Genomic DNA, 23,256 nt, shown 5'->3' on the forward strand with positions numbered 1-23,256 from the left:
GCTCCTCCACATTGAGAGGAGCCAGTTGAGGTGGTTCGGGCATCTGGTCAGTATGCCTCCTGGACGCCTCCCTTGGAAGGTGTTACGGGCACGTCCTGCTGACAGGAGGCCCCCGGGTGGATTCGCTGGACAAATTATATCTCCAGTCTGGTCTGTGAACGCCTTGGGAGGAGCTGATGGAGGTGGCTGGGGAGAGGGCTGTCATTGGAGAATAAATTTAAGGGAATTAAAGAAAGTACAATAACAAACAAACTAATTATTTATATTTGTGTGTGGGGGGGGATTATGTGCAGAAGAGAAACTGTGTCTATTATAATATAATCTTAATTAGGTATGCTGTCATTGTTCATGCATAGTTATTTCGTAAAAGGCCATAAAAGCTTTATTGTTGTGGGTGAATTTACTCTTATGAATGAAGTGACCAAAGTTAATTAGCAAAAACACACTGTTGTGTGTAATGTATCAGTGGCAGCATAAAATAATGTCACTTATTATAATAATTTCAGTGTTAAAGAAACGCTGTGGCGAAGACCAGGCGTATCCTGGATCAGTGGGCAGGCCGCGCTTTTCCTCCTCGCCGCCTGGGGGCGCTAGTCGTCTGTCTCTGGCGTCTCGCCTCCTCTCTTTGCGCGCTGTTGTTGTCTTGACCTCTCGGGTCAACACCCGTCTTCCGCTTTTTGATTGTCCATGGAGAAGTGCAGGAGCGCCTAGTCCCGCGTCCCTGCAGAAGCGCCCCTGAAGGTAAAACGCGGCGCCGCCGGCGCGTCGCTCCGCTCGCCGGCCTCCCGGGGGTCGAGCGTGGCTCGGCAGCGGCCGAGAGCGCAGTGTTTTCTGGGGATGAGTCGTCGGCCTGCTCGCCTCCGCCTGCGGAGCTGGGTCCGGGTTTAAAGGCGGGGAGATGGCTCTGCGTCTCCCCGCAGGAGTCCTGGAGCTCCTGGGTGGGAGGTGGTCGCGGAACCTGTCAGAACCAGCGGAGCAGGTCCTCCACTGACGCCTCTCTCCCTCTTTATCTTTCCCTCCACAGAAAGCGTCCCGACGCTCAGCATCACTGGCACTCGGCTCTCTAGTAAGTCCCATAAATCCTCGTTACTGCTGTTCTGAGATGAGATGAACGAGTGAAAGTGAAGCGGCGACCAGGTTCCCACAGCGAACGTCTGGCAGAATGTCAGTGCGAAAGTTTTAGTCGTTATTTAAACTAATGAAAAGTTTCGTCTTTTGAAACAAAGTTGTTCAGAAAAGGGCACGAACTGTAATAATAATTATTGAAATGTGAAAGTGACCGTAGTTTGATTTGGTTTCTGTAAAGACCGTCTAGTGATGGGCTGGATGCTCTCTCCCACCCCCCAGCAGCAGTAAAAGAACAATCTCCAACACCGCATTGCTGCTCAGCAATATGAAAATCCTTTTAGGCCTTTCTGGTTTGTATTGGTGCCCAGTAAACAGTAGTTTTCTTTTATTTATGGCAGGCACTGGTGAAGCGCGGTTGTGGTTCCACTGGACCTGAACCTGGTGTTGCGAAGCAGTCAATGGCTCTGATGGACAAACACAAAGTCAAGAGACAGAGACTGGACCGCATCTGTGAAGGTCAGTGTGTAGAACAATACCCGGGCTACCATCTGAGCCACGTATGTAGAAGCTCCCACTTGGTTTCTGATCTATGTGACTAGTCTCTGTGATGGATAATCAGAATTCTGTACATCCTGGTCAGTCGGCATTAGTCTAAAATACTTCTGTATAAAGTAGTGGTAATCGGGAAGTGAGTTACCATACTTCACACTGACGTTCTGGTTTCCAGTGGTCCGTGTCGATGGGACTGAAATGCATGTTATAGGATACATTTGTTGGGTAAATTATGATTGTTCTTACTTTTTTCTGTAGTGTTATTGCTTCAGCACCATGGCACTTTTTATTCTGGAATCTCAGCAAACGTGCCTTCAAACCGTATAAGGAGCACAGATCTGTATCGCTACTTGTTTTACATGCAGGCATTCGACCGCCGATCCTGAACGGGCCGATGCCCTCGCGCCCACTGGTGGCGCTGTTGGATGGGCGCGACTGTACAGTGGAAATGCCCATCCTGAAGGATGTGGCCACAGTGGCTTTCTGTGATGCCCAGTCCACCCAGGAGATCCATGAGAAGGTATGAAGTTTTTTTCCTCGACGAAGTCTGCATCCACCGAACCCTTTACAATGTGCCCCTTACGCAGGTCCTGAGCGAGGCCGTGGCCGGCTTGCTCTACCACACCATCACTCTCTCTCGAGATGACCTGGAGAAGTTCAAAGGCCTGAGGGTGATCGTCCGCATCGGCAGCGGTTTCGACAACGTAGACATCAAGGCTGCTGCAGAGATGGGTGAGACGGACAGAAAATGACGCCGCATGTAGGACACGTACAGGAGGTGAAATGCCTCTCAGACTGATGAAACAAGATGTCCTCCTTTCTCCTGATCGCAGGCATCGCGGTGTGTAACGTGCCGGCGGCGTCGGTGGAGGAGACCGCGGACACCACCATGTGTCTGATCCTGAACCTGTATCGTAGGGTCACGTGGCTCCACCAAGCCCTGCGCGAGGGCACGCACGCGTCCAGCGTGGAGCAGATTCGAGAGGTGGCTGGGGGGGCCGCCCGCATCCGGGGGGAGACGCTGGGCATTATTGGCCTCGGTGAGGAACTGTGGACCCGGCCACGATAAGACTGATGTGCAGAAACACATAATGCTGCTTGCTTGTTGTCTTGGAGAGGAGGAGATACCCACTCATCACCCAAAACTATAAATGACATTTGTCTTGACTTAAAATCAGTAGTTACAGGGACAGTCCCCCCCTGGTTAAGTGTCCTGCTCAGAGACACAATGGTAGTAAGTGGGGTTGGAACCTGGGACTGAATGGCGAATGTTACCCACTAGGCCATTTTGCTGCTGCAACAGTAATAAACGGGCACAAACCTGGGCCTTTTATATCTGGCAACCTTTCTTGCAGATGAATCATATTACAGTGTTTATAATACTGTAATATAACATGAGAATATGACTGGATTTCTTCCTGTTGCTTTCTTGTGCATTTGGCAGGTCGTGCTGGCCAAGCGGTGGCTCTGAGGGCAAAGGCATTTGGCTTTGGGGTGATATTTTATGACCCCTACCTCCCTGATGGGGTGGAGCGCTCGCTGGGCCTCCAGCGCATGGCGACCCTGCAGGACCTCCTCGTTCACTCTGATTGTGTGTCCCTGCATTGCAGCTTAAACGAGCACAACCATCACCTGATAAATGACTTTACCATCAAACAGGTACACACACACACTTCAGTTTATACTGCAGTACTGTACGCTTGTCTGGCCTGGATCAGGTCTCAGCCGGAGTGGAGGTGCACCTGGTAAAAGATGCTTAGTTTCACTATGAAATGGATCAGCCAAGATACGCTGCCCTGCCCAAAAATGTCAGGTGTTCAAAGATTTCTTTAGATTCTTTAGCTTCAGTTGCATTAATTTATCTAAAAACTGTAATGGCCCAAAATATCTAAAAAAGGATCGGCGTGCCGTTTTTTTATGATGTGTGTGTGTGTGTATATATGTGTATTAGCCATACTATGAAGTGGCTTTTTATGATGCACATCTTCTTGTTGCATGGTGTGTACACGGCTCTCTAACTTTTGTGCCCAGAATTTAGGTGCACCAAATCCCGACTGCATCGCATTTAACAACACGGTTTTAATACTGACTTGGAAATGGTCAACTAACAATCTGGCTAACAAAGTTATTTATTTTAAGCACAATTCTACAAGAAAGGCGACTTACTGAAAACTTGGTGCTTAAAGTGCTTCACTGAGCTGGAATAAAAGGAAAAGGGCAAGTGTTTTCAGGGCTTGAACTTGATTATCATCTCGGCATGATGTTCTTGTTGCTGAAAGCCGGCGTGTTGCGGGGAGACGGGCCCACTACATTTATCACTGCATTTAATGTGTTTTATTGATTCATTTGGTTTTTTCAGCGCTTAATTTCTAGCATTTTGCTCGTGCTCGCGCAGTAAATGTCAGGTGATGTGTTTTGACTAGCGTGAAAATGGAAGCCGAGGCTGTGAATTGGAGACTTGCTTTTGGTGATGACAGCAAAGTCTAAGGTGTGGAAAGAAAAATGCCGTTAAAAATGTATAAATGACTCGTAACGCGCATGAAGCATGTTGCTGCTGTTACGCTGCCCGGCATCTCGGGTCTAACTTTTAAAGCCTGACTCAAGCTCTACCCTCCTCTCTCTGTCTGCCTGCGTGTGCACTTTCACATGTACAAGAATATCTGGATCATGGCCCCGCCCATGTAATTAACCAATCAAAACCTCAGGAGCAGTGTGTGGGGACGGTAGCGCACCAGAGTCATTAGATAATAGGAAAATTACACCATTAAAGTTACCTTTTTTTTTTATATCAGTTATTCAACTACGCTCACTGAACTTGGGTTGCGTTCCAGATGCGGCAGGGTGCGTTCCTGGTGAACACCGCCAGAGGGGGTCTGGTGGATGAGAAAGCCCTGGCACAGGCGCTGAAGGAGGGGAGGATAAGGGGAGCTGCCCTGGATGTCCATGAGACGGAGCCCTTCAGGTGGGGTCAGAGAGAGAGAAGTTCTGCATTCAAACAGTGTAGGACTAGTCTTAATCCATGAATGGGAAGGTGACCCATGAAATCATATCTTAATTCCTTTTCTGTCCTGTTGCCTTTCCTTCAGCTTCTCTCAGGGTGCGCTGAAGGACGCCCCCAACTTGGTGTGCACCCCCCACAGTGCATGGTACAGTGAGCAGGCCTCTATCGAAGCCCGCGAGGAGGCAGCCCGGGAGGTGCGGCGTGCCATCACAGGTCAGCAAGATGCTTCCAGCATCCCTCAAAATATGCCCAGCTCGTATATGCGCATAATGGCCAGTAGAGGTCAGTATATTGCCAGTGGCTGAGCATCAGGTCGGCTCCAGTCATGCTTTAAAATCACCATGACGTTACTTGACTGTCTAGTACGGTGACTGTGACGGGTGCTGAAGTGCTTGTGGGTTCCTGAACAGGTCGCATCCCAGACAGCCTGAAGAACTGTGTGAATAAGGAATACCTTCTGGCTGCGTCCCAGTGGCCTGGCATAGAGCCCCCCAGCGTCCACCCAGAGCTAAATGGGGCTTCGGCTTATAGGTGAGCATTCACAAGCAGATTTAACCATTATGCTCATTACTGCAGTTTGCATGCAAATTAGGTTGAATTACAGCCATACTCATAGCAAGTGTAATCCCATTTGAAACATTCCATGACTGTTTTGATATGGTGTGCCATTTTCAGCTTAATTTGATTACAATTGTGCATCCCTTTTGTGCATTTGACCTGTCAAATTATGTAGCATAATACTTTTAGCATTGTAAAAGATATTTGTCCTTTTATTATCGAATGCTTTGCCACTCTGATGAATTGGTTTGTAGGCAGGGCTTGGACACCTGGAAGTGAGCCTCCAAAAGGTCAAAAATAGATGTGGCACAATCTCATATACTTTGCATTTATCCAGCTGTGATTTGGTGAAATCAGTTCATCTGAATGCATGTAGAATACATATATTGCGCATATGCAAACAAATGGGAATAATGGGATGTAAATAATTATAATGTTTCACAAAGCCAGATTTATCAGTAATGTGGGTTAAAAATTGAAGCATTTTATAGTTTGGACCAGGGGTTGGCAAACCCGCAGCTCTGGAGTCCTTGAAGTCTGATTGGCCACCCCCACAAGAGCTGTCAATCAGTTTGCTCAATTAGAGCATCGTTTCAAAGTCTGACCAAGTCTCTTGGGGTGAAACAGGTGTTTACTATATTCAGTGTTTAATGATTAGCATAGTCGTGTAGAGTTAGCATATCACCTATGACCAGATTTCCTTTTTCCCTGCAAATATCCAGCCAGGTTTTTACACTTGTCTGGGGGATTAAACATTCGTCATGTCATTGGCTTTCACATATTCGTGCAAAAAAATAAAACCGAACATCTATTTTCTTCGGACGAATAAAACTTCACAAGCAACACACTAGTACTTTTATACATATCATATAAGTAAAAATAATACACAGTGTTTTCAGGACTCTTTTGTGGAAATCAGGTCCAAATTGCTCTTTGAGTGTTAAAGATGGCCGACTGATGGCCGAGTGTTAAAGATACTCCGACTGCGGAGTATTGGTTTGGTGAATTTCTATTTATTTATTTGCAGATTCCCCACGGGTTTGATTGGGGTACCGACCGCTTCTGGAGTGGAAGGCATTGTTGCAGCACTGCCCCTGGCCCATAGCATCACCACGGTCTCTCACCCTCCCCACACCCCTTCGCCCGGCCAGCCCACCAAGGCTGAAGTTGACAGAGACATCCCCTCAGACCAGTAGTGGCGCACTCACACATTCGGCCAAACCGTACTCCTGAGTTCCAGTCACCATCGAACAACACTGCAAACCCCAGCAGCTCCCTGTCCAAAATCCTCTCCACACTTAGCAATAAGGTCTCCAAGGACATGTCTCGCTCTGACCTCCCTAACTCTTTCATTTCCTCCCTGTTTCAAGCCTCTTGGACCACAATGCCACGTCATCTGGGGGTTGTGCTGAGGTTAGAGTTTACTGTTAAACCTTTAGTCATGATTTCAGACTGAGGACAACCTTCTCTTTAAAACAGTCTTTTCCTTGTGAGGTGTGTCTCTTGTGCCTTTTTGGCTTTTGCTGAATCCTGTTCAGTAGATGACATCTCTGCACACGTGTCAACAAGGTCTGATTGGTTTCTTTTTGATTTCTACCCCCTCTCACCCTGAGAATAGTCAGATTTCCAAAAATTCATATTGCCAGCCTGACCGATAACTGTTCGGACCCTCAGCTCAGTGAAAAAAGCAAAAACTCTACCTTGGATATGAACTACATGGCCTGACGTGTGCAGCGTATGAAAAGGACACTAACAGTGAAACCTCAGCCAATCAGGTGATGGCCTCTAGGGCACCTGGGTATTTTTCCTGAAACAGGCCTGACCTTGAGGGGGCGGGCTCTGCAATATTTTCAGTAGTTTGCATGACTACACATGGTGGACACGCATACACACTCAATATATCATTTTTTTGCCTTTCCTATTCCCTCTCTCACCCATCCTATCATTCAGCTTTTCCAACGTGGCCTTTTTTGACACACCAGGACACTTGACCCATGACCCATGTCTCGGTCCTTCAGTTTAACCTCTTCTTGCCCTATCAAATACGCCTAGTGGTCTACCCTCCTCACTGTTACCAGTCCATGGTTCTGCTGCCAAGAAATATTTTTGCTACGTCCCTCATGCCTCCTCCACCAGCAGAGGGAACTCTCTGCAGCTTCAAATGGCACTTCGGCGTCTGGTTAATGATCGAGAAAGTGGACGTCCTGCCTCACTGATCTAAACGGCCCCCGTGATCCATTTCATCAGTCCCTCCCCTCTGCTGACTTCCAAAGACATGGGATCATCCAAAGCGACGGCTCGCGGCCTCTACTTTCCCGGCACGTCCGATGGGGAGAAGTTGTGGGAGGCAGGACGGGTGCTCTCTGGAGGGGGTTCTGTCTTTCTCTTGCTCTGAAGTTGTGCTCTGTGTCATGGGAATACCTTTCTAGTACCTCAGCAACAGATATTGAATGTATGTTTGAAGTCTTTTCTTTCCTCTTTGTACAAATACTTTTTAGCTAAAGTTTTTCCCTAAGCCATGTGTTTGAAATTCTCATACATACATATACATATATATAAATATACATACATACATACACACACATTTTCTACCGAAAGGATGGTATTCACACCATAACCATATTTATATTGTCTTAATGAGCACAAATAACTAGTTTTATTTTCTGCTTATTCCACTTTGTCCTGGGGCTTGATATTAGTTTTATGGGCTTTGTTGTTTTGTTCTTTTCTGGTTAAAGGAGACTCAGTCTGAAGACGAACTTCATGCTGATTTTAAGGTGTTTTGCAAACGGCTCCCTTCGTCCTGCAGACAACAGGATTCCATTAAACCCCAACTAGTGTCGGAGTTTAGTTTGCAGTGTCAGTTTATTACCGAACGTTAGATGTTTGAATTTTTTTTATTTTTCAAGTCTGATTTTAGTGTGCTTGTAGTATGCTTGTGAACTATATGTGTGTGTTTCCTCTTCAACTTATGCCGTTTATTTTCTCTGTGGTTTTGTACAGAAGCATTTCAGAATGATGCCCCATCTCCCTTTGTGATCCTCTAGAGACGAGTCATGTAGCATGTCACTGCCTTAACATTGTAGACAGCGCTGGCTTTCCGGGCCCATTCAGCCACCGTACACTGTCACTGACTGTAGATGGCGCTCTCTCTCTCCCTCTGTCTCTGATGCCGGGCCTTCGCCCGGCCGCTCTGAACCGTCCGCTGACAGTGAGTCGCTTCCATCTGGTTTCATTGGCTGGATAAATGTCCAACTGTGAGCTATTAAAATGTGTTTTTTTTTTTTTTTCTTCTTCTCTCTTTTCTTTCCTTGGTCTCTGCTCCCCTCCTCTTAATTATTAAAATTCTCACCGGACCGCAAAAAACATCTAGGCTCTTAAGTTTTAGTTTTTTTTTTTTTTAAGAATCAATCATATTTGTGATTGTAAGTTCTGATGGTGAATTACGCAAGGTATTTTAATAAAAATCCTAAGATTAACCCTTTTCTCCATGCCATAAGTATCTTTTTGTTTTTTTGTTTTTTTTTTTACATATAAAAATTATAATGCCAGTGACCTGAACAGTCAGTAAGAGTAACATTTAAAAGTCTTAAAATGGAGTCAAGTATACTTTAAAGGCTTTTATTCTAATTTTGTTCATGTGAATTCATTTGATGTGCTCACCAACATTAAAATTTGCTTCATGTCAGCTTCGTCCAGGAATAGTCAAGATGAATACGTTTTTCTCACGGCATCTTTATAGGCTTATTTACCTTGTTTTCAGGAGTGCATGGCCGCTTTATGAGGGGAGTGGGGGTGTATTCTCGCTGTGGGGTGGTGGAGGAAAGTGCTGCCAGCAAAAATTACTGCCACATGGTGCCCTAGAAAACATCCCCATCCTATAGAAGCCGTTGTGTCTCAGTCCAGACATTTCTTTATTTTAACTTTAGTTATCGTGCCTGTACAATATGGGATTTTGTCTGCTGTTGGTAGCTTTGGGGTTCAAGCAATGTATTGAGAACGATGTATAAAAGCTGTACGATGCTCTTTGATTTCTTAACCCCTCAATTTTTCAGACGTCTCAATGTGGGCAAAACTATTTGTTCCTCGAGGGTTCAATAAGAACATTTGTTGCTGACCCTTCACGGAGGTGTTTTCCCTGATGGCACTGGCCGTTTTCAACATCCATTGCCTTACTGTGCCTCAGGAATGACTTGAGGAACACAGCAATGAGTTTGAAGTGCATCTGTGTGAGGTCATTGGAGGTGGAGTACCGTCTTGGTGCCAGGAAGCCTTCAGGCGAGTGAAGGATCCGTTTATATTGCTAGTCTAGTCAGGATCTTCTCCTGCCCCGTCATCTCTGACCAGCAGCATTACATTCCACAATAGCCCGTAGCAGCTCTTCATCCACGACATTTCTTTATACACGTCCTCTCTCACGTGATTATACCTACAACCCTCCATTCATCTTTCTTGTTTGGATGTTCAGGTCATGTTTCATCTCCATGTGTTTCCACAGTCCTTTTAACCTGAAGACTGTGTATCAACTTAAAGCTAATCGTTGCTATGTCTGCTCATGGAACCCACTGTAGCAGTGATGGGTTTTAATATGTTGTTTCATAAGCCTGAACGAGCATAAGGGTCACGTTTTTTATTTAATTTTGCGTGCGGTCTTGTAAAATCCAAAAATGGGTATTTCTGAAGAATTACAGGGAATCGATGCCAATGCATTTCACCAAAGCATCAAATCTGATGTCTAATGTTGAGTGGAACAGATTGTTGAATGGTGCACATCATGGAAAGGCTTGTCTGTGAACAAGGATGTGAAGAATCAAAGTCCATGTTCCGTTCAAACCTCTTGCATCCCGGCTTCAGAATACTGTATTTATCTCATCATCAAAATAATTCCCAGCAATCCCCAATCCCTCCAATCATTTAGGAACCCTTGAATATAAAGGTGCGCTTTCAAGTAAACGTAAGGGAAAGAGTTCATGTCCTCAGACTTAGAATTTTTCCATTTTGGCAACTTTTACATTGAACATTTTGAAGATTTGTGTTTTGGAATAAACAAGTCCTAACCGTAACCCCAATGAGAAGGTGTGGCATGACACGACGACAACCCAGATATATGAATAATGATCTGAAAGCGATTTGAAGGGTGGAATGACCTAAATTTCCTCCCTTTTGTCAGCCTTATAAACATCTGCAGAAAACATTTGGTGGAGGCTGTTACTGCTAATAGGAGATGAAAATGGGGCAAAAAAAGCCCAACAGTAATATCTCCTGGCTCCTGTATTTGAAATGGCATGACATTTGTACACCTTTTCTACCAGAGATTTAGGGATGAGGATGGGAGAGAGGAGCCTTCTGCTGCACATGTGACAACATGTGACAATAATGGAGTTGATGCATCGTGCACCCTTTCGCTATTAGAGCCTGATGAAATCCACTGCTGGAAAGCCTGGTCATTCAGTGTATTTCATGAGTCAGCTGACTTTGTTTTATTACCACAGTGTGGCTGAACCCGGACGTGACCATATAAAGGAACCCCGGGTCATAAGAAGTGCACACGATGGGTCTGTCAGGCCACCAATCACTTGGGAACGAGGTATGTCCAGAGCGTTCTAGTAATATGAAGTATTTCTTCCTCCAGGTTGAAGAAATTACAAGGAGTTGACTGCGTGCGTGCGTGAAGATGAATTGCTGTCATCACTGCAGCTCTTGTCATTTAACTTCAGGTGACCACACTGCTGACGTTTTAGTCTCGTGAAATTTTGTCTGTACTGGTTATGCGTCCTCGTGCCAAAACTGCATCCCGTTTATTGTATTCCAGCTCACTTGTGGTTCTGGCGTAGGTTTATGCCCATTTCCTGTAACCCAAGTTTCTTGCGGTAATGGGTGGGATCCACTCAGAGCCGGCGAAGGCTTGATAGGCACAAACCATCCTGGGCTTGGAAGCCACTTTATCTTCCACTGGAGATGAAAATCTGTGGAAGTGATTACATGTCCTTGCTGACATATGAAATATTCATTACCTGCGTGCGTCAGCTATTTCTTTTTCACCAGTGGTAGCCGGTAGCCTGCCTTGTCATTACGGGGGTGCTAGTAGCCTAGCGGGTAACACAGAAGTCCCAGGTTCAAACCCCACTTACTACCATTGTGTCCCTGAGCAGGACACTTAACCCTGAGTGTCTCCAGGGGGGACTGTCCCTGTAACTACTGATTGTAAGTCGCTCTGGATAAGGGAGTCTGGTAAATGCTGTAAATGTAAATGTAGTTTTTTTGGTTAAGGTGAATTTGATGATGGATTTTCTCTATGGAGAATGAGTGTATGTCATTTAAATATTTCATATCCTGTTATTACATGCTGGGTGAATATCATGAGTTTGTGTTTAAGCTCATTCTAGAGATGTGCAATTGAAAGTGAAGTGATTGTCATTGTGAAACACTGCAACACAGCACACGGTGCACACAGTGAAATGTGTCCTTTGCTTTTAACCCTCACCCTTGGTGAGCAGTGGGCAGTCATGACAGGTGCCCAGGGTGCGGTGGCACCTTGGCGGATCGGGATTCGAACCGGCAACCTTCTGCTTCATTTGCGTGCTCCATCCGACTAGCCGAGACTACTACCACCTTTAAGAAACAGTTGAAAACCCACTTGTTGAAAAAGTATTTCATACATATCTAACACTTACACACGCACATGCACACACACTGCACAAAACACTTAACAATTCCCAGCATGTTCTTTTTCTGACAAGTTCGGCCTTATCAGGGCTCTTACTTTTTCTAAACTCAAAATCTATAGAAATCGAACAAGAATTGCGGGTGTCTCCCTCTTGTAAGTCGCTGTGGATAAAAGTGTCTGCCAAGTAAAGTAAAGTAAAGTAAAATGCTGATAAAGGAGGTGCTTACAAATTGAACTTAGACTGATCTGCTTGTACAATTACTGCAGGTTTGGATTGGGAACATTCATCTTAAATATGGTCATGGAATTTCTTAAAGAATGTTCACAGAAATCTCCTTTTGTATTTAGGAACACATAAATCACACCATATATTCCATTGTTGTGCAGCATAAAAAAACCTGAACTTGGTAATAGTAATCTCAGAACCACACACTCTACTGCAGAGGGGTTATCAGAGCTTTTATTCAATAATGAACCTTCATGAACGTCCCCATAAGATATTTTCTTATCTTCTCAGTGGGAACCAGTGACTTTTAATGCAGTTCCAATATGGTCCTGCACATTAGGTCAAACCCCACCATGATCATCCAGTCAGGTATTTAGTACCAGATGTTTCTTTTCATGCAGTAACGTTGGTACAGTTGGTGTCCCCAGCACAATGTCGTCCCGAGGGGGTGACACAGAGGCAACAAAGTAAGTGTAACTTTTTGTCATGTATCTGTACTTACTTTTTGGGATATATTTTTGTACAGACTCTACAGATGGGTTTCTAGAGCACACATCTCTACGGCAGCGCACGTTTAGCAGGTAAAACATTTTTTTAATTTCTACTAGATCTTTAGTAGATCTTTATCTAAAATAGTTACAAATATAATAATAAGACATTCAAACCATAATGAATCTGTCTACTGTACATTTGAAGGCAAATTTCTATTTATGGCATTTATGAGACACCCTTATCTAGAGCATCTTTCAGTTCAACATTACAAGGACAGTCCCCCTTGAGACACTCAGTACACTCACAATGGTAGTAAGTGTGCTTTGAACATGGGACTCTATGGTCTTCTGGTTCAAGGGCGAGTGTAATCACGTATAATTTTAAAGGAGGACTTGAGTAATAAATTTGTCCACCACTGATAAGGGTCCTGTTGTCCCATTTTTAGACCCATAGATCTAGTCATTCCTCGAGAAACTGCTCGCTTTTCTCCTAATCCCACTTGCACTTTTGCACTTTGTTCACAATCTCCTCTCCTCGCCACAGCAGTGTTGCATTTTGCCACTTTCGTGTTAACTCAGAGGGCTTGTCCACCACACCAGAGTGACCAGACAGACCCGGAGCTCTTCACAGCACACCAACAACCTCAGTCACAATTATTCCTTTTTTTTTGGTTTGTTTAATTAATGGCAACACCGTTTTTCTGATTTTCATGATCAGCTTCCAGCTTCGTTCAGAAGGCGTTCAGCCCATCAGAGTCCAAACGAAGTGTGGTGTTTAGGAGAGGTTACCTGGTAACTCCATTTCCTCAGGAAAGACCGCACAATTATACACGTTTACACAGTTACACATACACACGCTGACAGAGAGAGGATGTGTGTGTGTGTGTGTGTGAGAGAGAGAGAGAGGACATGAAGGGGAAAGTTTTTTTTGGGGGGGGAGGGGATCTGAAGGCAGCAGGGAGAGGAGGACAGAGAGACACTCTGAGCCGGGCTCAGACTGAAGCCGAACACCAGACCTGGAGCTCCTGTCACCCCGCCGACCCTCTGTCCCCACGCTCCGGTGCTCCAGCTCGCCCGCCCTCACCACCCGAAGGTAACAGCACCAGCGCCGCGCTCTCCTGCGGGGCTCCTGACCCGGCGCCGCCTTCCTGCTCTGCTCCACATGCACCGGCGACATCCCTGAGCGCTTTCACATATGGGGCTGCTCATAAATGGACATTTTCTCATTCTTTTCTCATTCTTTCGTTCCGTCTCTGGCGCCACATGCGTTTTCCCGTCTGAATGGGTCCGTCGTAGCTGCTTGGTTCCTCGTTTGTTCCCATTTCTGCTGTTGAGGCTTTAACGCAGCATGGCTGGTACTGACTGGCACAGCGTGAGCGGCTTGGAAATGAAAAGGATGGATGGTGGTCTGCAGGGTGAGGAAACAGACCCGTAATTAGAAGGTTGCCGGTTCACTGAGGTGCCACTGAACAAAGTCACTGTCCCCACACACTGCTCCCCGGGCGCCGGTCACGGCTGCCCACTGCTCACTCAGGGTGATGGTTAAATGCAGAGGACACATTTCACTGTGTGCACCGTGTGCTGTGCTGCTGTGTTTCACAATGACAACCACTTCACTTTCAAGCCCCAAGTTGCTGCGGTAGTTCCAGAGTCACCGTCCTACCCTTCATTTTAGTATTTTGGCTTGCAGGTTTGGTCCCCACGATGTCCCCCGACTCCCTGTTCCAAGGCTGGCTGCAGCGGCTGCTCGTCATCGTGCTGAAGCTCACGCTGTCTTGCGGGGACCCGGGCGCAGTGGCCGGTCGGACCGGCGAGTGCACGGCCAGACATCCTGCCTCCTACATTCTGGTGTTTACCGGCCTCTGGAGTCCGCAGACCTTCCCCAAACAGTACCCCCTCTTCCGACCCCCCGCCCAGTGGTCCAAACTCATAGGTGAGAGCCGGTTTCAGCGTAAATATACCTCTTCTGGTTCAGCTTTCTTAGGAGCGCTAGGAACAATGATGGGTGGGTAACATGAGCAGAAGAATGCTGGGTAATATAAACGCCGAACAGAACAGAGCTTCTGCAGGAGCGTAAACGCCAATTAAACCGCAGTCCTGGCTTACTTACTGTTTTGTGTTACTGTCTCGCTTTGGGCCAGCGCATGTTGAGGCGGCATCACGCTTCTTCTGCTTTGCGTCGTAAAACGCAGCATGCACCGCTGAACTGGGGGTCAAGCCGTGGGCAGCTAGGTGACACGTCATTCTGTCATTAGAACGGGGCTGAGGAGTCACATTGAAAACCATCATGGTTTTTATAAGATAGAATATTTTTTGCAGCATTTACCAGACGCCCTTATCCAGAGCGACTTACAGTCAGTAGTTACAGGGACAGTCCCCCCTCAGGGTTAACTGTCTTGTTCAGGGACACCCGCTAGGCTACTACCATCCCCCTATACTACCTATTTACCCGCTAGGCTACTACAACCCCTCTATACTATCTAGCTACCCGCTAGGCTACTACCACCCCTCCATATACTACCTAGTTACCCGCTAGGTTACCACCACCCCTCTATACTACCTAGTTACCCACTAGGCTACTACAACCCCTCTATACTATCTAGCTACCCGCTAGGCTACCACCACCCCACTATATTACCTAGTTACCCGCTAGGCTACCACCACCCCACTATATTACCTAGTTACCCGCTAGGCTACTACAACCCCTCTATACTACCTAGCTACCCGCTAGGCTACCACCACCCCACTATATTACCTAGTTACCCGCTAGGCTACCACCACCCCTCTATACTACCTAGCTACCCGCTAGGCTACTACCACCCCTCCATATACTACCTAGTTACCCGCTAGGTTACTACCACCCCTCTATACTACTTAGTTACCCGCTAGGCTACCATCACCCCTCTATACTACCTAGTTACCCGCTAGGCTACTACCACCCCTCTATACTACTTAGTTACCCGCTAGGCTACCACCACCCCTCTATACTACCTAGTTACCCGCTAGGCTACCACCACCCCACTATACTACCTAGTTACCTGCTAGGCTACCACAACCCCTCTATACTACCTAGTTACCCGCTAGGCTACCACCACCCCACTATACTACCTAGTTACCCGCTAGGTTACCACCACCCCTCTATACTACCTAGTTACCCGCTAGGCTACCACCACCCCTCTATACTACCTAGTTACCCGCTAGGCTACTACCACCCCTCTATACTACCTATACTAGGCTACTACCACCCCTCTATACTACCTAGTTACCCGCTAGGCTACCACCACCCCTCTATACTACCTAGTTACCCGCTAGGCTACTACCACCCCTCTATACTACCTAGTTACCCGCTAGGCTACCACCACCCCACTATACTACCTAGTTACCTGCTAGGCTACCACCACCCCTCTATACTACCTAGCTACCCGCTAGGCTACTACCACCCCTCCATATACTACCTAGTTACCCGCTAGGTTACCACCACCCCTCTATAATACCTAGTTACCCACTAGGCTACTACCACCCCTCTATACTACTTAGTTACCCGCTAGGCTACCACCACCCCTCTATACTACCTAGTTACCCGCTAGGCTACCACCACCCCACTATACTACCTAGTTACCTGCTAGGCTACCACAACCCCTCTATACTACCTAGTTACCCGCTAGGCTACCATCACCCCTCTATACTACCTAGTTACCCTCTAGGCTACCACCACCCCTCTATACTACCTAGTTACCCGCTAGGCTACCACCACCCCTCTATACTACCTAGTCACCCGCTAGGCTACTACCACCCCTCTATACTACCTATACTAGGCTACTACCACCCCTCTATACTACCTAGTTACCCGCTAGGCTACCACCACCCCTCTATACTACCTAGTTACCCGCTAGGCTACTACCACCCCTCTATACTACCTAGTTACCCGCTAGGCTACCACCACCCCACTATACTACCTAGTTACCTGCTAGGCTACCACCACCCCTCTATACTACCTAGCTACCCACTAGGCTACTACCACCCCTCCATATACTACCTAGTTACCCGCTAGGTTACCACCACCCCTCTATAATACCTAGTTACCCACTAGGCTACTACCACCCCTCTATACTACCTAGCTACCCGCTAGGCTACCACCACCCCACTATACTACCTAGTTACCTGCTAGGCTACCACCACCCCTCTATACTACCTAGTTACCCGCTAGGCTACCACCACCCCTCTATACTACCTAGTTACCCTCTAGGCTACCACCACCCCTCTATACTACCTAGTTACCTGCTAGGCTACCACCACTCCACTATACTACCTAGTTACCTGCTAGGCTACCACCACCCCTCTATACTACCTAGTTACCCGCTAGGCTACCACCACCCCTCTATACTACCTAGTTACCCTCTAGGCTACCACCACCCCTCTATACTACCTAGTTACCCACTAGGCTACCACCACTCCACTATACTACCTAGTTACCCACTAGGCTACCACCACTCCACTATACTACCTAGTTACCTGCTAGGCTACTACCACCTGATACTAGTGTTCTGCTTGCGTCTGTAGGAGAAATGCCGGTTCTGCTATTCCCTCCCTCTTTCTCTGCCCCAGCCGTTACTCACAGTTCCGAGTTCCACTTGTGGCAGGAGGGGGAGCTGGCAAGCCGCGGCGTGCGGAGCTTCGCGGAGCAGGGCGTCACCGTGGAGCTGGTGAAGGACGCGCGGGAGGCGCGGCGGAGGCGGGCCGTGGGCTCCATGTACCGCACGGCTGGCATCCCCGCTGGCACCGGGCATAGTTCCACCGAGCTGGTGCTGCAGCCCCGGAGCCCCCTGGTGAGTGCAGAACGATATCATCGCGGCCCTTTAAACAACCATGCATTTGAAGGGTCAGGACCAGCAAATTGGCTCATCATACATGAGACAGAATCAGCAGATGCGCGACTTTCACAACTCAAATATTCAGCCGATAATAATTTGGGCTCGATGGGCTGAACCGCAAAAAAACGCACCCAGACACGAACATTTTATCCCCCGGAAAACAGGCATACGCCCTCAGGTACACGGTGATGACCGGCTAAGAAGATCGCTAAGCCTCAGAGGTAGCGTTGTACCATGGTAACGCTCTTCCAGAGAGGCTCCGCCCACTGTTTCTCGCTTCCTGTGCAACTCACACATGGCAATAACAGCAACTTGTTCCTCTTGTTTGGCTACTGAAGGGATCCCGATATAGTGAACGCTCTGGTGAACCCTCGCTCCTTTTTATAGCCAGGTGGATGGCTGGCAATGGCAGTCAGGAGGCTTCCCAGAACTCCTTGGCTCTGCTGAAGCACTTGCCCTGTCGATGACCACACCTTTCCCCATAAATCCAGTGTGCGCTGAGCTTGTCCACTTTCTCCTCACTCGAACCATGACCCATCAGGTCTTTTCCTTCTGTAATAGGTTTAAATGAACCTTTTTCATCATTACGTATCAGGAGAAACGTTTTTGGACCAGATGAGGGTGAATTAACACAATTTTCATATTACCAAATGGTGCCTGTTTGTGGTTAACAGTGGATTGACATCAGCCCCTACATGTGGTTCCCATCAGTGTTGAATCCAACAGCAGTCTTCTGATGGTTGGAAGATCTTACTTCCCAACTTGTAATTATGCCTGATCATGCATTCAATTTCTTAATAGTAAAATTTGATCAAATAAGGAAGTAGCCACCTGATAAAATGAATGAATTGTACGAAACACGAATTTTTGTGGCTGATGTTTTATGGAAACTACATTGACCAGCTTGTATATTAAAACAATCACCATAAAATCCTACTGATGTCTTGACCTATGCCATGTTTCTACGTCCCGGCTGGAAAATGAAAAATCTTCCTAGAGTTGTAAATATGAGTTTCTTTGCCCGTTCTTCAGCCTGGAGTTTCAACCTGTGTCGACAGGGAAGCGTGTCGCATGGCGTTGCCATTTTTAAATGAAAGTAAATACAGAGTGTTTTTCGGGGGTATAATCACGTACGGGTCCAGCACCCCCACCTTCACCTCGCCACTTCCTCTTTCTTCTTCTGGCCCGGGCCAGCTTTTTTAAGGTGCTAGTGGTGGGAAAGGTTGGCATTAGCGGTGAGCCGAACCGGTGACCTACATACATTTACAGGTCTTATTGCAAAACTGCACCTGGGGTCCACGGCACAAAGGAGCCCCATAAAAAGCAGCCATTACTGTGAGATGCATGTCTGGCATTCTCGCCTCTGTTTTTAGACCAGTGGGCTGCCGGGGCGGACGGAGAGCCCCATGACCCTGTCTTATTAGCAGCTTTTTACTGGAAATAGCGGTAAAGTCGAGTCTGGATAAGGAAACAGGCATATGCATTAGGAGGGAAAAGACCTAAAGGAGTATGAATGGAAATTGAATGTTCTGGAGGCCACGGACAGGGCAGTGACTAGCCCAAATGCAATAACAGGACAACACGGAACCCTTTATACAGTCCTGTGCCCATACAGACCAGTACAGTATACGCCGCTTATCTTTTGGATCTTTTGGATTGAGCCAATATTGATTTGCCCTAAGTTTAATGCAGCATTTTCATTGCACTATTCAGGTCTGTGAACCTTCTGCTCTCAATCAAATGTTTTTAGAGTTAATGTTTGTACGATTTAAGTCGTTTAAGCGCTTTCATGAGTGGCTTTTAAAATGTACGCTGATACACACTGAACACACACACCCACACACACATCATGTTGCAGGATCACAGCGGTGCACAACGAGAGGCACTTTGGCTTGACGTCAGCGGCACGCTCTGACTGGGCTCACGGTGACAGGCCGTCAGGGTTTAAAAGCTTCTTCTGGGAACACTGAGCTGAGACTCAGACTCCGGTGACATCCGGCTGGGACAGATGACAGGTGAAGTGTGGTCGGCGCCTCGAAGCCAGGCAAGCCCGGGAGGGCAGCAGCTCCGTCTGCTTCCACCACGTGGGCTTTGCGTTCGGGAGCTTTTTCAATCACTCTGACATTCCGGGCCTCCTGGGAGAGAAGCGGAACGCCGGAGCTCGCGTATGAATGTGCGAGAGAGCGTGTCTGTGATGGAGTACGTTTCCTTCTGAGCGACAGAATTTGCAAAAGAGCTGAGTTCACCGCCATTTCCAAACCGGCGAATCCGATCTGGCTGGAGGGATTCTAGTAAGAACGTGGAGAGAACAGAACAGAACAGAAGAAGCGGAACATCGGAACACTGAGGGCATGAAACTTTACCGAATGCACAAGAAGACAAAGTGTGTGTCAAACGATGCTGACTGTCAAAACGCAGACTCTCGTGTGTGTGTGTGTGTGTGTGTGTGTGTGTGTGTGTGTGTGTGTGTGTGTGTGTGTGTGTGTGTGTGTGTGTGGCTGGCTTTAACTGAGGGTTTCTGGAAGTCAGTTGGAACTGAATACACTGACCTGGTCTTGCATGATGTCAGAACAGGAAACGTCTATCAATCTCTCTCTCTCTCTTACACATACACAGTCATGAGTATCGAGTATAATAAGCGTATAACATGTGTATTATAAATGTGTAAGTACATCTAACAAAACGTTTGTAATTGTAAACCCAACTCTCCCCCTTTTTATTTAGGGTCTCAGCTCCTCTTTCTCCTCACACACGGACACAGCTAATGCTGTTTAACAGCCTTGCTGGCGCTGGAGGCGCGACTGACGCCCGTCCGCTTCCTCACTACAAAACACCGGCACGGCTGTAAACACTCCCGGCCCTCCACCGTTTAAAAAAAGGATTTTCCTCCGAATGCACGACGCCGTTTATTACGGCTCATTTTTGTTGCAGGTCTCATTTTAATAGAATGCATTAATTGATGACAAGCACAAAACATTGAGGGCAAACAATTTGCATTAGTTTGAATCAAGTGACTGAGATTGAGGAGGATTTGAGAACAGCTAAAGGCAACATTTAAGATTTTTTTTGTTGTTTTAATTAATCAACGAATTAAATAAATAAATAAACAATTGTTATACTTTTAACCATCACCCTTGGTGAGCAGTGGGCAGCCATGACAGGCGCCCGGGGAGCAGTGTGTGGGGACGGTGCTTTGCTCAGTGGCACCTTGGCTGATCGGGATTCGAACCGGCAACCTTCTGGTTACGGGGCTGCTTCCTTCACTGCTAGGCCACCACTGCCCCGCTGTTGTGCATAGTGTCTGCATGTTTCTATGTATAAAGGTCAGATTTTCTGTAATAGGAACACAGCTGCATATGTGTATTTATTTCACCATTTGCCACAGATTCAGGGACTTGACTTGCAAATCTCTGTATTGACCTGTTGTACACAAAAAAAAGTATAAGTATAGTAATGAATTCGATTTACTTTAGATCACCCACCACTATCTAAAATTTTAGCATGATCAGGATCACAATTTCTGACAAAAGTCATCATTTCTTCACATGTACACCAAATACCGGTGTGAAAGTAGTAAAGCTGGTCACTGTCTTGTGCTCTCTCTCTCACTCTCTCAGCTCTCCTTAATGGTAAAACTGATTCCGAGTCCAGACTGGTTTGTTGGGGTGGACAGTCTGAACCTGTGTGAGGGTGGACAGTGGAAGCAGGAAATGACCCTTGACCTCCACCCATACGATGCCGGGACTGACAGTGGGTTCACGTTCTCCTCCCCCAACTTTCCCAGCACGCCCCAGGAGAATGTCACCAAGGTACCAAAAACTGCAGAGCCGACTCCTCCAGTGGAGCTAAAGTTTCTGATGGTCCTTCTCATGGTCCTTTCCGCAGATCACTTCTCAGATTCCGAACCACCCCGCTAACTCCTTCTACTACCCACGCCTGCCAGAGCTCCCCCCGCTGGCCACCATATGGCTGAGGAGACAGGTCCGCTCACCTGTCCGTCAAAACCGCTTGTCCAATCACATCCTTCCACATCCAACTAAGGCCCAGCATTTCTCAGGTAACGCAGCTATGTGTTAACACTGTAACCGCATTTAATTACCATAAACCGTTTATTAATGACAGAAATAATGATTTGATGATTTGGTTCAACCAGTAGGCACCACTCTATGAATAAACATAAAAAATATAAATAGAACAAGTGTGCCAAGATGACTGCTTTATGAATGAAATTGGACTAAATGCATCTGAGTATCCAACAGAATTACGGCTATTTCATCAATGTTGAACTTTACTGCCATCTACAGGATGGAAAGTCCATTCGTTGATTAGCCTCATTTCATACATTCATTATACAAAATGTAATGGGTTCTTTCTTACAATACCTGTCTACCAAGTTTCAGAGGAATATGACTGTCATTAATCTGGAATCCTCTGTGCCGATGAACAGGCTCTCCTCTGTGGAGGTCATGAGCAGCTTGCTGTCCCATTAACCGGAAAGATAGACTGTCATTGTGTTTTTTACAAGGTTTGGGGCTGTCCCATTAGCTGCATCTTAATAGTTACACACACTGCACCAGTCACTCAAACATTTTACAAAAAAATAAGAAATTAAAAGAAGGATCTAGTTGTGTTGGCCTTCTGAATGCCATTATAGAATGCATTTGCATGGGAGAGTATACTACACTAGTGTGTTGCAGTCAAAGGTGTCCCATGTCACAGCTGTGGCAGACGTGGAGCTACTGATGTATGTTTTATGCATGATTCAGTGTACTTTGATAATGCTGTGTGCTTCGCAGAAACCCCGTTGGACTGTGAGGTGTCCCTCTGGTCATCGTGGGGCCTCTGTTTGGGTCCCTGCTCTGAGGGCGGGGTCAGACACCGCACTCGCTACATCCTGCTGAAGCCGGCCAACACCGGCGTGCCATGCCCCGAGCTGGAGGAGCAGGCCGAGTGCATGCCTCACCACTGCCAGGCACACAACTGATGCCAGGCTCTGGCACCTTGGGACCGTGGTACCAGAACCAGACAGATCTGTAACGCGTGCTGAGATAACGGTGACGGCACAAGTATGAGGATTTGGCTAAGCCACTTTAAATCTGATCTTTCATCACGCTGGGATTTCAGAAGTATTTCTATTGGAAGTGGTTGTTGATGAACATAGCCGATGAAAGTCTGTAAATATAGAGATTCTTGCAGGGCATAACTGTGCTCTCAATAAACTGTAACGTACAATTGTGGGGTGGCTGCAGGAGGACTATCATTATTTACAGTATACTAACATAACCCGGTTAAAATAGTCTTTTTTAACTATCTTATGATTTTGTATGATCTCCAGTATTTGTATATATTGAATTTGATCTTAAAGCAAATAAATAAATATTGTTTTGGACTTTGGCGTTTTGAACAGTCTTGTGATCGTTTTAACATAATCTTTTAATCATAAATATGCATGGCAGAGAAAACATGTTCTACGTGCAATTTACAGTATGCAACTGAAGAAACCACAATTCTGTAAATCAGGAAAATTTGTTGTGAAAAAAATAAAGATTTTCAGTGACTGGTGCCTTCTGTAACATTGTAGTAATGAACGTGGAACATCCAAGTTTTAAATATACACGCAACTGTGTGAAAAACCGAGTTCCGACAGGGCTGCACACTTCTCTACCCACGCGGTGGCGCTCTGCCCTCTCTTCCTCTATTTCCGGTCCGTTTCAAAACAAAAGTCCCCTCAAAATAAAAGTCCAATACATAAACCAAGCTTCAATATACCACGTTAATAAATCGTTTTATATCCCCTTATTACAAAAATCTTAGCACTTTAA

The 23,256-nt window shown here is 46.6% G+C and overlaps 2 protein-coding genes across 3 annotated transcripts; both read left to right on the plus strand.

Annotated features, from left to right (window-relative positions):
• Positions 1 to 641: 641 nt before the first annotated feature.
• LOC114763435 (C-terminal-binding protein 2-like) lies at positions 642 to 8,441 on the plus strand. The gene is made up of 11 exons (XM_028953139.1): positions 642 to 741; positions 1,025 to 1,066; positions 1,467 to 1,584; positions 1,986 to 2,140; positions 2,208 to 2,352; positions 2,454 to 2,660; positions 3,065 to 3,279; positions 4,452 to 4,582; positions 4,707 to 4,834; positions 5,032 to 5,152; positions 6,207 to 8,441. The coding sequence occupies exons 3-11, from the start codon at positions 1,527 to 1,529 to the stop codon at positions 6,373 to 6,375; spliced, it is 1,329 nt and encodes a 442-aa protein (XP_028808972.1). The 5' UTR covers positions 642 to 741; positions 1,025 to 1,066; positions 1,467 to 1,526; the 3' UTR covers positions 6,376 to 8,441.
• Positions 7,593 to 22,991, plus strand: spon2a (spondin 2a, extracellular matrix protein). 2 transcript variants are annotated; one of them, XM_028953140.1, is made up of 7 exons: positions 7,593 to 7,631; positions 10,812 to 10,896; positions 14,254 to 14,496; positions 17,169 to 17,389; positions 21,052 to 21,243; positions 21,320 to 21,491; positions 22,231 to 22,991. In XM_028953140.1, the coding sequence occupies exons 2-7, from the start codon at positions 10,854 to 10,856 to the stop codon at positions 22,416 to 22,418; spliced, it is 1,059 nt and encodes a 352-aa protein (XP_028808973.1). In that variant the 5' UTR covers positions 7,593 to 7,631; positions 10,812 to 10,853; the 3' UTR covers positions 22,419 to 22,991. The 2 variants fall into 2 exon arrangements, with proteins under 2 accessions (XP_028808973.1, XP_028808974.1); XM_028953141.1 differs by lacking the exons at positions 7,593 to 7,631; positions 10,812 to 10,896 and adding an exon at positions 13,510 to 13,656.
• Positions 22,992 to 23,256: the final 265 nt, after the last annotated feature.

Source organism: Denticeps clupeoides, chromosome 14, assembly GCF_900700375.1.
Source record: "Denticeps clupeoides chromosome 14, fDenClu1.1, whole genome shotgun sequence".
Lineage (NCBI taxonomy): Eukaryota > Metazoa > Chordata > Actinopteri > Clupeiformes > Denticipitidae > Denticeps > Denticeps clupeoides.